General features: G+C 41.1%; 1 protein-coding gene across 2 annotated transcripts in view; it reads left to right on the forward strand.

The window, feature by feature from the left end:
* The first annotated feature begins 1,793 nt into the window (after nucleotides 1-1,793).
* The window catches only part of GRM1 (glutamate metabotropic receptor 1), a 431,554-nt gene continuing 420,728 nt past the window's right edge, over nucleotides 1,794-12,619 (forward strand). For both annotated transcript variants that reach the window (XM_055535886.1, XM_055535887.1), the window contains exon 1: nucleotides 1,794-2,493. In XM_055535886.1, the coding sequence (XP_055391861.1) occupies nucleotides 1,794-2,493 (700 nt within the window). The remainder of the gene's footprint in view (nucleotides 2,494-12,619) is intronic.

A 12,619-nucleotide genomic window follows, 5' to 3' on the forward strand; every position in this document is an offset into this window, starting at 1 on the left:
AAGTCCAAATTCTTCAAGCAGACCCAGGTGAGCAGACACCTCGCGGCGGGCAAACCCACCCACTATGGCAGGAAAAAAGTCCCAATCTATGGAATTTTTCTTCTCGTCCCAGAGGCATCCTCGATTATTTATTTCTTCTAGTCCTGCCTCCCCGGGAAGCCTCGGGACGCATGGATGCCTGGGCTGTTTTTCTTCTTTTGCCTGCCTCACCTTCTGTGTGTATGCTTTCTCCCTGCCTGTTCCCTTAGCTCCTTTCTCGTCCGACTCTCACCTTGAAAAAGGGAGCCGGAGAGGGACGAGAGATAAAGAGAGCCAACTTCAGCCCCGCAGGCGGCTGAGATTTGGCGCCTCTGTCCCCGAAGCGGTAGGGTTTGAATATACCTTCAGGAGCACTAGCTGCGAGGCGAAGAGAATGAGGATGGAGGGGTGTAGGGGAACCGAGGAGGGGTGTGTGTGTGTGTGTGTGTGTGTGTGTGTGTGTGTGTGTGTGCGTGTGTAAAGAACGCAGGGAGGGGGGTCGAAAGAGAGAAGTAGAGGGTTGGCAGAGGTGGGGGTGGGGGTTAAAGAATTGCAACTCGCTGGTCAGCAACCGGCTCTGCGGGAGATTGTATCGGCAGCTTGACCAAGCACTGTCCAGGGTTCTGAAGGCTGCAGGGCTCAGCTGCCGCCGCGGGAATAACCCGGAAGCTCCCCTCTGTTCCCTTTCTAGCAACTATGCAAAGCCAAAGGTCCTGATGTAGGGAAGTGCAGGGACCCCTCCATTCCCTCCCTCCCTCCCTCATAGGTCGCAGGAAACTAGTTACCCGACCGGTACCCTTCTCCTCTTCCCCCAAAGTCTACAGTAAGATGACTTCTGGGGGATGGGGGCGATGTACCAAAATCCGACATGTGGAGACTTTACCAGGCGTTGCCTTAGTAACTAATATGGATTTCCTGAAGCTGGCAAATTTATATTTACTATTTGGGTAGTATGTTAGGGTCTCTTCAGCCCCTCAAAGTTAAAGGTGCACTCCTGGTTCGAGTTTATTTGGAAGTAGCGCTTCCACCTTCATAATGAAAGAGTTACCAAATTTCTTCTGGGGAAAAAAGTTGATCTTTTCAAACCTGGAAAGTTCTCTAAGGTCGGAAGCCCTAGCTCCTCCTTCTCCCGCTTCCCTCCTCCCCCTGGAGTCTGTAAGCCTGAGGGTATTTGGGGACCTGGAAGAGACCTGAAGGTGCAGGAGAGGGCGGGTCGGCGGGGCTCTGCGCCTCCCAGGACGCGGGACGGAGGAGAACACTGGGGGCAGAACGACCACCTTCCTCCTTGACCAGAGCTGTCTCTCAAGCTGTCCCCATAATATCTCAAGCCGATATTATGATGTCCTTCCAGCCCCTATCATGGAATGGGCCGGGCAATTAATAAAGCAGCACTGACCGTAGAGCTTTGACACAGGTCCTGTGATAAGGGAGCTTTGATTTTCTTCCTCTTTTGTCTGCAGTGTCCAGCTCACTACAGCCACCACGACTTCCATTGCACCCTTGGTCAGTTTACCCTGATGCACCGGTGAAGAAAGGGGACTCGGATTCCTCTAGAGACGCCGCCAAGGCGTAAAGGTGGTCGTGGAGGACCAGGAGGAGGAGGCGGAGGGGAAGGAGGAGGGGGTGCAGACGCCGAAGTCTTTGGACGATTGGTATTGGCAGGCTGGACCGAGCGGCAAGAGGCAGGCGTCGGGTCCAGGCTGTGAGCGCGCAGAACCGGCTGGCTGGACCAGCGTGGGCACGCGGCTGGCGGGCTGGACTGCGTCTTCAGCACAATGGTCCGGTTCCTCTTGGTTTTCTTCCCAACTATCTTTTTGGAGATGACCCTACTCCCCAGAGGTCCCGGCAGGAAAGTGTTGCTGGCGGGAGCCTCATCTCAGCGCTCCGTGGCCAGAATGGACGGAGATGTCATCATCGGGGCCCTCTTCTCAGTCCACCACCAGCCTCCCGCCGAGAAGGTGCCGGAGAGGAAGTGTGGGGAGATTAGGGAGCAGTACGGCATCCAAAGGGTGGAGGCCATGTTCCACACTTTGGATAAGATCAACGCGGACCCAGTCCTCCTGCCCAACATCACTCTGGGCAGTGAGATCCGGGATTCCTGCTGGCACTCCTCCGTGGCTCTGGAGCAGAGCATTGAGTTCATCAGGGACTCTCTGATTTCCATTCGAGATGACAGGGACGGGCTCAACCGCTGCCTGCCGGACGGTCAGACCCTCCCTCCAGGCAGGACTAAGAAGCCCATTGCGGGCGTGATCGGCCCCGGCTCCAGCTCCGTCGCCATTCAAGTACAGAACCTGCTGCAGCTCTTTGACATCCCCCAGATCGCATACTCTGCCACCAGCATCGATCTGAGTGACAAAACTCTGTACAAATACTTCCTGAGGGTGGTCCCTTCTGACACTTTGCAGGCAAGGGCGATGCTTGACATAGTCAAGCGTTACAATTGGACCTATGTCTCCGCAGTCCACACGGAAGGTAGGCATTGCATTTGGGGAAGAAAAGTACCAGGAAAACCAGGGAATTGCACAGATGTGAGCTTGGGTTCATAGTGTTATTACTGTTTATTTCTAGCGCCGTAGGACAGACTCTACCCTTTTCAGTACATGTCCAGCCAAGCATTGCCTAGTCCTCATTCTCCTGTAATAATAGTGCAGGAAAACTGTCCCCTGGTGTTTCTGGGGGTAGTAGGAAGCAAAAAGACACCAAACTCTCCATGAATAGTGCCAAATTGTAGTTTCTGGATTTACGTATTTGCTTTTCCTTGTATTCAGAGTTTACTTGCCCCTTTATACTACCCTTAAATGACTGCCTGTGGTTTTCCATGCTTAATAGATTAATCCAATGTGAGAGATTAGAAAAACAGAAAAAAAAAAACTGCTGTTGCCTTAAATTGGACTTGAAAACTTTATCTTGTCTTAAGCAGCTAAGGTGCTTCTTGGTCCTGGTGTGCCCCCCCTTCTTACACATTTAAAACTTACCTGTGAATGTTAGATTAATAAAGTCATCTTCCTCAATATACTGGATACATATTTTAAATTCTAGGGTGCCTTATAGGTACAAAGGAAAAATGAATAATTTAAAGAGTATATTATTTTTTCCTACTTAATAGGAAATTTTTTCCTACTTAAAATGGTCCATATGTCTTCACTCCCCCCAAGGATTATCTTGTTTTATGAGCAACAGCACTGATGACCTCTTGAATTTGAATTTTGGTTTCTAGTTTTTTTTTTCTAACACAATGACTTTGCTTGTTAGAATTTAGACAAATTATAAATTACTAACAAAATGATACTAGATATCAGGTTTAAAATAGCTTTTAAAAGTGAAATAGATTTTACCTGAGGCTAAAAAAGCTTTGATGTATACAATCTTCCAGACATGAATTCTTAAATAATTTCTTATATATAACTTTTCTTTACTCTTCTCATCTTACCCTATACTGATTGTTGGATAAAATGAGACTGTTGAGTCATTTACTTTAAACTCCCCCAGGTATATAGAGAAATTGAGACCCAGGTTACAAATCAATGTCCAGGACAACTCACGTATATATGCTAGCATATGGGAGAGAATCTTGAGGTTATTGCTGCATTCATATTTATTAATATCAGATTATTAATATAAAGGCCATAGGTATGACTTCATGTTCTTTTAACAAGGTACATAATATTCAGTCACTGGTGTGAAGTCTGATATAGAAATTTAGAAGCATTCTTACTGGAGTGGTGATATGGTTATATCAATGAAAACTGATACTTTAAAGGGAGCAGACTTTTTAGGAAAAACAAAAATTATGTAGAACTATACATTATAATTTAAGACTTTAATTTTGGGGAAAAAGTGTTCCTGTTGCAATATTATGACTTCTCATAACTGACTCCTATTTCTGAATCTGGATTTTTCTTCGTGAACTTGTGTATCTCTTTTTCAGCAAAATCTTATATTACTCTTTTAAGACACAGATTTAAATTCAGATGTGAACTCATTACATTTTTTGCTTAGTGTTAGTTTACTGCATTTTGTTATTTAATATTGTTTCCTCCAGTGCTTAGATGGAACATCTTTAAAGCACAAGTTCAAAATGTGTTAATTATCAGCATTAGAGAGATCTAACAGAGATTGGCAAAATGTAGATTGAATGTGATTTATTTAATTATTTAATAGCTCTTCTTCAAATGAGCTAGATAATTGATTATAGATATTAGAAGTGTAAACTCCTTCTTCAAGAAGATGTAATACTTTATCATTTTTACAAGGTAGTTTTATTTTCTGTATTTTATTATGTTGTTTTATTTGGGGGGTAGACAGGAGTGGAGAAAAGACCCCCCCCCTCCACTCTTCAATATGTTTTCCAGTTGCATCATTTTGCTAAAATAATTGTTTATAGCAGGTTGTTTTCTGACTACTAGAGTTATCTTTTTGGAAAATTAATTGGACTTGTGTTTGCCAATTTTGTTGAGGAAAGGCTGATATGAAAATTCCACCCTTGTGTTAGTTTGGATCGCTTTGTTTCCTCTCTGCCCTCTGACTTGTGTTGTGTGGCAGGGCTAATGTCCCCATAGCGTTAGAATGATTGATTCCAGACTGGATTGTGTTCAAAGAACAGCATCAGAGCTAACTTTGGTGTCTATTTTATTACCAAGAAATAATGGTATTCACCTGGGCTTTAATATATGATATTTTATTTCTTCTCAAAGAGAATTTATTAGATATAATATCTGTGGAAGCTAAATTGCTTTTATTTTCTTCTATGAAGAAATATAACAGCGTCCTTTGTATAAGCTCCAACTGAAAATGTATTTTTTTCTGAGGCTCTGCCCTCCTGCTTCTCAGGGACCCATAGTGTACTGGCCTGCAGGCACTTTCTTGCATCATTTAGTAATTTTCCTGTCTTCAGACTGATGGGGTCACCTCCTGGTGACAGTTCCCTGTCAAAAAGCAGCTAAGACCACATATCTGTGCTGTCTTTGCCATCTGGGCACACTTCAGGACGAAAGCTAGTTTGTCTGGATATTAGCAATTTGGAGTTTAGAAATTCTGGGACCTCCGGTGACCTTCACCTCTCCTTTCTAAATGAGCCATTCTCTAGTCAATTTATCATCACAGTTTGTTTTATTAGAAGTTAGCCTAGTATAGTTAACATCAAAAGTATTAGGTGACTAGTTAGTGTACTTTCATTTGTATGGTTACTATTGATTGACTTTAAAACCATAGATGAAGCATCCTATTCTTTCAAAAGTTTTATATCCCTCCGTTATTTTACTTTATATACAAGTTAAGCTTGGAGATGTTTTCTGCTTTTGTTTTTGTTTTATTTAGGTAGAATTCAGCCATTACATTCTTTTACGTACTTTCAATCTTCCTCCATGTCATTTGTGCCACACTTGTCCTCTATTCATGACAACTGTCAGTTTAGCTGATGTAAAAAGAGGATCAGTTCACATGAAGTTACCTGCAAAGGGCTCTCCAGAAATCTTTTCAGGATTAGTTCCTGAGAGGCATATTGAAATAGGATCAAAGGAGGGCACTGAAGCAATAGAGCCTTGTCCACAAAGAAAAATGGAGGGTACTTTGGAGCAAGCTGCTCACCTGGAATGTGTGTCTTTAAATATGCTAATCATAGGGTACAAAAATAGCCTACTTCTGTGAAGAATATCTCGGCCAAGGACATTGTATCCTGCCCTTCTGATAAAATGCAGATTCCCCACCCAAAACCAAATTTATCACTTCAGAAAATTTTAGATAACAATACTTAAAAATTATCCTAGTGGATTAAATTCAAAGCTTTGTATGAGTCCAATAAACAATATTCTTTGAGTCCAATAAAGAGTATTCTAATAAGGAATACTAGCTTCAGAAAGTTATTTTTTTGGATTGAATACATTTCATTTCTCCTACTATTCTGTCTCATAGTGTCAGGGGAGTACTGATATGGTAAGCGATTTGGTGATGCTGCTGTGCCCTTTTGCTGACAGTTATGTTTTTACTGTGGTGCACTTTTTTTGGACATTTACTTACACTTAATATAAGATGTGCCTTTTTTGGCTTCTTTTCAAAATTTGATCTTTTTAGAAGCTTTCCTCTATTTGATATAAAACACTCTAAAATTCTAATGGCATTAGAGAAAAAAAATCCTCATAAATCATAAGAACATCAGTTAACTGTTACTTTAGCTAATGCAACGACCTACAAGAATTTTATTTTTACTAAATATCGTATTTCCTATCTATACACCAGCAACTTTCTTTATACCTTTCTTATCTTGATTCCAACCTATTTCACTGTTAAGTCACCTTAATAAATGTTCTATTTTATCACAAAATAAGGAATACAATGTCTTAAAAAGTTATTTAGGCTGACCAACTAAAGAGTCTTAAAGCACCATTATTACATCTTTGCCAAAAAGTGGTTCCCATATGCTCTAAGTTTCCTAGTTGTGATTGGGATTTCTAATGAGAGTTGAAGAATATTCGACTTAAATTCATAGGCAGAGTTTCACCCATTAGTCAGTTTTTCTATTTAGTGACTTTATTCCCTGAAATTTCTGTCAACTACTGGGAGTTATCCAAACAATTCAAATTTCTCTTCCCTGACATATTTGGTGTTAATGAACTCTCTCTCTTTTATGCCATAGCTCGCTAGTTCCTTTACCTATACATTTAAATTTTAGTTCCATTACTAACAGAGATAACTCAAGTAGTTCTTAGATAAGTTATAATCCAAAAGTCATTTAAAAAAATATGTGCTGCTTCTAGGCCACATCTCCTTTCTTTTATGTTTGAACAATTTTTAATAATATTATTATTATTCTAAGAGTAAGACTTTGTTTTTGTTTCCTTTAAATGTAAAAATTTTAGCTTAAATCTGCCTTATCAATAAGTTCTGGAATTTTTTAAAAATTTAATTCATCTTAGCACCCCAGCTTTGTGTCTTCATGATTTGACTATATATGTTAAAACTGAGTAAGAGAGAGTTAAATGTAAATCCCCATAGCCCTTCGCCAGCAAACTACTGCTCTGGTGTTCACTCAGTCTGTTATGAATTCTTTTGACAGTAAGTTTTTTCATTACATGCTATACCACTTTATAAGATAAATAAATGGCTTAAAAGTAGGAAAATCATCACAGCATATTTACAATTAAAAAAAAAATTTACTATACCATAAACTGTTTATAAGAAATTTGAGTACTTGGTTTTAGTTACTGAGTTCTTTACACTCTAGAAAGGGATTATGGTTTGAGCACATGTAAAATGAGTATAAGCAAAGTATTAGTATAGACATTTAGAAACGTGAATTTATATGTGTTTAGGGAACACTGAGTGAAAATACTGGTAAGTGGAATTAGCTAGAAAAAAAGCTGGAGAAAAGAGAATTTTGATTAGTTTTTTAATATGGCATTTGTAAAAGATAAAAGCAGTAGGAAGAATGTCCCCATTGGGGATAAAATAAGCAGATCTGCTTGGCTGGAGTGGAGATTGTGGGTCAGGAACTAATTAATAATAAAGGTAGCAACTCAAATGTGGGTCCTTTTATTCTGTGATTCCATGAGTCTTTACCAATATGAAGGACAAATAATGGAGAATCTTGAAGCCTGAGACAAAGAGTTTTCATTTAAAGAAAGAAATATCAAAGCATACCAAAATAGTTTGGTATGATTCAAAGGTAGTTTAAAGAAAGTGAATTCTTTCTGAAATCTGTAGGGATGATGCATTGGACGTGGAAGAAAACTAGCCATGAAAGGTTACGTTTGTAGAATTCTAGATACTAGGCTGTTAAAAATAATTGGGAAGAATAAAAATACTTCAAAGGAATACTTTATAGGAGCATTTGATGTACCAAAGCATTAGAGACAAAGAGTCAAAGATACATTCAGTTTTGCAATTCTGAAGGACCAGGAGAATTTTGGTGTAATTAACAGGCTTTCCGGATGGCTCAGTGGTAAAGAATCCACCTGTCAATTCAGGAGACGCGGCTTCAACCCCTGAGTTGGAAAGATCCCTTGAAGAAGGAAATGGCAACCCACTGTAGTATTCTTTCTGGGAAATTCCATGGACAGAGGAGCCTGACAGACTATAGTCTGTAGAGTTGCAAAAGAGTTGGACACAACTGAGTGACTAAACACCAACAACAATAGGCCTCTAATAAGTAGGTTTCAAAACCATGATTCTTTATGTTTAAAGACATGGATTTAGATTTTAAGAGTTCAGCTTGATGTGAACTTTGGCTAAGAGCACATACATTACTAGTGAGAGTGGGTATCAGGACAAAAGAAAAGTCAGGGACATTCATAAGTTACCCTATTTGTGATTTTAATAAAGTATTCATGTCCAAGTAAACCTTGTGCACCCAGAGCCTTGGTTACCTGACTGACTAACTTGAATACTTGAGAGCTGATTTCTTTCAACTCCAACCTTTTACATTTTAAACCTGTTACAAGATGGTCTTTGAAAATTGTATTAAAAGCTCCCTGACATCTTTTAAAGAGCATGCTGGGCTTAATAGCAACTTTTCTTGAGTATCTAAAGTAATCATTCTGAATCCCAACTGTTACATGTGTTGGGGTAGAGTGATAATATTAAAGCCTTTTGAAAAACATAAAAGCCACATTCTTATAGAAAATGGCCCTCAGTTCAGTTCAGTCTCTCAGTCCTGTCCGACTCTTTGCGACCCTATGAATCGCAGCACGCCAGGCCTCCCTGTCCATCACCAACTCCCGGAGTTCATTCAAACTCACGTCCATAGAGTCAGTGATGCCATCCAGCCATCTCATCCTCTGTCGTCCCCTTCTCCTCCTGCCCCCAATCCCTCCCAGCATCAGAATCTTTTCCAATGAGGTGGCCAAAGTAAAGGAGTTTCAGCTTTAGTATCATTCCTTCCAAAGAACACCCAGGACTGATCTCCTTTAGGATAGACTGGTTGGATCTGCTTGCAGTCCAAGGGACTCTCAAGAGTCTTCTCCAACACCACAGTTCAAAAGCATCAATTCTTCAGTGCTCAGCTTTCTTCACAGTCCAACTCTCACATCCATACATGACCACTGGAAAAACCATAGCTTTGACTAGATGGACCTTTGTTGGCAAAGTAATGTCTCTGCTTTTCAATATGCTATCCAGGTTGGTCATAACTTTCCTTCCAAGGAGTAAATATCTTTTAATTTCATGGCTGCAGTCACCATCTGCAATGATTTTGGACCTCCCCCCCCCCCAAATAAAGTCTGGCACTGTTTCCACTGTTTCCCCATCCATTTCCCATGAAGTGATGGGACCATATGCCATGATCTTTGTTTTCTGAATGCTGAGCTTTAAGCCAACTTTTTCACTCTCCTCTTTCACTTTCATGAAGAGGCTTTTTAGTTCCTCTTCACTTTCTGCCATAAGGGTGGTGTCATCTGCACATCTGAGGTTATTGATATTTCTCCTGGCAATCTTGATTCCAGCTTGTGCTTCTTCCAGCCCAGTGTTTCTCATGATGTACTCTGCATATAAGTTAAACAAGCAGGGTGACAATATACAGCCTTGATGTACTCCTTTTCCTATTTGGAACCAGTCTGTTGTTCCATGTCCAGTTCTAACTGTTGCTTCCTGACCTGCATATAGGTTTCTCAAGAGGCAGGTCAGGTGGTCTGGTATTCCCATCTCTTTCAGAATTTTCCACAGTTTATTGTGATCCACACAGTCAAAGGCTTTGGCATAGTCAATAAAGCAGAAATAGATGTTTTTCTGGAACTCTCTTGCTTTTTCAATAATCCAGATGGTGTTTGCAATTTGATCTCTGGTTCCTCTCCGTTTCTAAAACCAGCTTGAACATCTGAAAGGTCACGGTTCACGTATTGCTGAAGCCTAGCTTGGAGAATTTTGAGCATTACGTTACTAGCGTGTGAGAGGAGTGCAATTGTGCAGTAGTTTGAACATTCTTTGGTGTTGCCTTTCTTTGGGATTGGAATGAAAACTGACCTTTTCCAGTCCTGTAGCCACTGTTGAGTTTTCCAAATTTGCTGGCATATTGAGTGCAGCACTTTCACAGCATCATCTTTCAGGATTTGGAATAACTCAACTGGAATTCCGTCACCTCCACTAGGTTTGTTCGTAGTGATGCTTTCTAAGGCCCACTTGACTTCACATTCCAGGATGTCTGGCTCTAGGTAAGTGATCACATCATTGTGATTATCTTGGTTGTGAGGATCTTTTTTTGTAGTATGGATGTGAGAGTTGGACTGTGAAGAAGGCTGAGCGCCGAAGAATTGATGCTTTTGAACTGTGGTGTTGGAGAAGACTCTTGATAGTCCCTTGGACTGCAAGGAGATCCAACCAGTCCATTCTGAAGGAGATCAGCCCTGGGATTTCTTCGGAAGGAATGATGCTAAAGCTGAAACTCCAGTACTTTGGCCACCTCATGCGAAGAGTTGACTCATTGGAAAAGACTCTGATGTTGGGTGGGATTGGGGGCAAGAGGAGAAGGGGACGACAGAGGATGAGATGGCTGGATGGTGTCACTGACTCGGTGGACGTGAGTCTGAGTGAACTCCAGGAGTTGGTGATGGAGAGGGAGGCCTGGCGTCCTGTGATTCATGGGGTCGCAAAGAGTCGGACACGACTGAGCGACTGATCTGATCTGTGTATTCTTGCCACCTCTTCTTAATATCTTCTGCTTATGTTAGGTCCCTACCATTTCTGTCCTTTATCGAGCCCATCTTTGCATGAAGTGTTCCCTTGGTATCTCTCATTTTCTTGAAGAGATCTCTAGTCTTTCTCATTCTGTTGTTTTCCTCTATTTATTGGCACTGATTGCTGAGGAAGGCTTTCTGATCTCTCCTTGTTATTCTTTGGAACTCTGCATTCAGATGCTTATATCTTTCCTTTTCTCCTTTGCTTTTCACTTCTCTTCTTTTCACAGCTATTTGTAAGGCCTCCCCAGACAGCCATTTTGCTTTTTTGCATTTCTTTTCCATGGGGATGGTCTTGATCCCTGTCTCCTGTACAATGTCACAAACTTTAGTCCATAGTTCATCAGGTACTCTATCTATCAGATCTAGTCCCTTAAATCTATTTCTCACTTCCACTGTATAATCATAAGGGATTTGATTTAGGTCATACCTGAATGATCTAGTGGTTTTCCCTACTTTTTTCAGTTTCAGTCTTAATTTGGCAATAAGGAGTTCATGATCTGAGCCACAGTCAGCTCCCGGTCTTGTTTTTGCTGACTGTATAGAGCGTCTCCATCTTTGGCTGCAAAGAATATAATCAATCTGATTTCAGTGTTGACCATCTGGTGATGGTCATGTGTAGAGTCTTGTCTTGTCTTGTTGGAAGAGGGTGTTTGCTATGACCAGTGCTTTCTCTTGGTAAAACTCTATTAGTCTTTGCCTTGCTTCATTCTGTATTCCAAGGCCAAATTTGCCTGTTACTCCAGGTGTTTCTTCACTTCCTACTTTTGCATTCTAGTCCCCTATAATGAAAAGGACATTTTTTTTTTTTTTTTGGGTGGGTTGTTAGTTCTAAAAGATCTTGTAGGTCTTCATAGAACCATTCAACTTCAGCTTCTTCAGCATTACTGGTTGGGGCATAAGCTTGCATTACTGTGATATTGAATGGTTTGCTTTGGAAATGAACAGAGATCATTCTGTCGTTTTTGAGATTGCATTTAAGTACTGCATTTCGAACTCTTTTGTTGACCATGATGGCTACTCCATTTCTTCTGAGGGATTCCTGCCTGTAGTAGTAGATATAATGGTCATCTAAGTTAAATTCACCCTTTCCAGTCCATTTTAGTTCGCTGATTCGTAGAATGTTGACGTTCACTCTTGCCTTCTCCTGTTTGACTACTTTCAATTTGCCTTGATTCATGGACCTAACATTCCAGGTTCCTATGCAATATTGCTCTTTATAGCATCGGACCTTGCTTCTATCACCCTCACATCCACAGCTGGGTATTGTTTTTGCGTTGGCTCCATCCCTTCATTCTTTCTGGAGTTATTTCTCCACCTCTCTCCAGTAGCATATTGGCACCTACCGACCTGGGGAGTTCCTCTTTCAGTATCCTACCATTTTGCCTTTTCATACTGTTCATGGGGTTCTCAAGGCAAGAATACTGAAGTAGTTTTCCATTCCCTTCTCCAGTGGACCACATTCTGTCAGACCTCTCCACCATGACCCGCCCATCTTGGGTGGCCCCACAGGGCATGGCTTAGTTTCAATGAGTTAGACCAGGCTGTGGTCCGTGTGAGTAGATTGACTATTTTTCTGTGATTATGGTTTCAGCGTGTCTGCCCTCTGATGCCCTCTCACAACACTTACCATCTTACTTGGGTTTCTCTTACCTTGGACGTGGGGTTGCTCCTGAAAATGGCCCTAGGTTGCCATATTTTGAGTTCCTGTCTTTGTCATTTTCTCTATATTGACTAGACTTATTAAGCTATTTTCTAAGTTATTTCATCAGTGTTTAGTTAACAGGCACTATGTACAAAGGATTAAGGTGAAATCCAAAGATGAAAAAAGGAGGCATTTTTATTATTTTGAGAAAGCTTGAACTCTTCTTGAGATTTCTGCCAAACCATCTATCACCCTGTGAGTCTGTTTGCTTTGGAACAAATTTTATAAGTAG

This window comes from Bubalus kerabau, chromosome 9 (assembly GCF_029407905.1).
Source record: "Bubalus kerabau isolate K-KA32 ecotype Philippines breed swamp buffalo chromosome 9, PCC_UOA_SB_1v2, whole genome shotgun sequence".
Classification (NCBI taxonomy): Eukaryota; Metazoa; Chordata; class Mammalia; order Artiodactyla; family Bovidae; genus Bubalus; species Bubalus kerabau.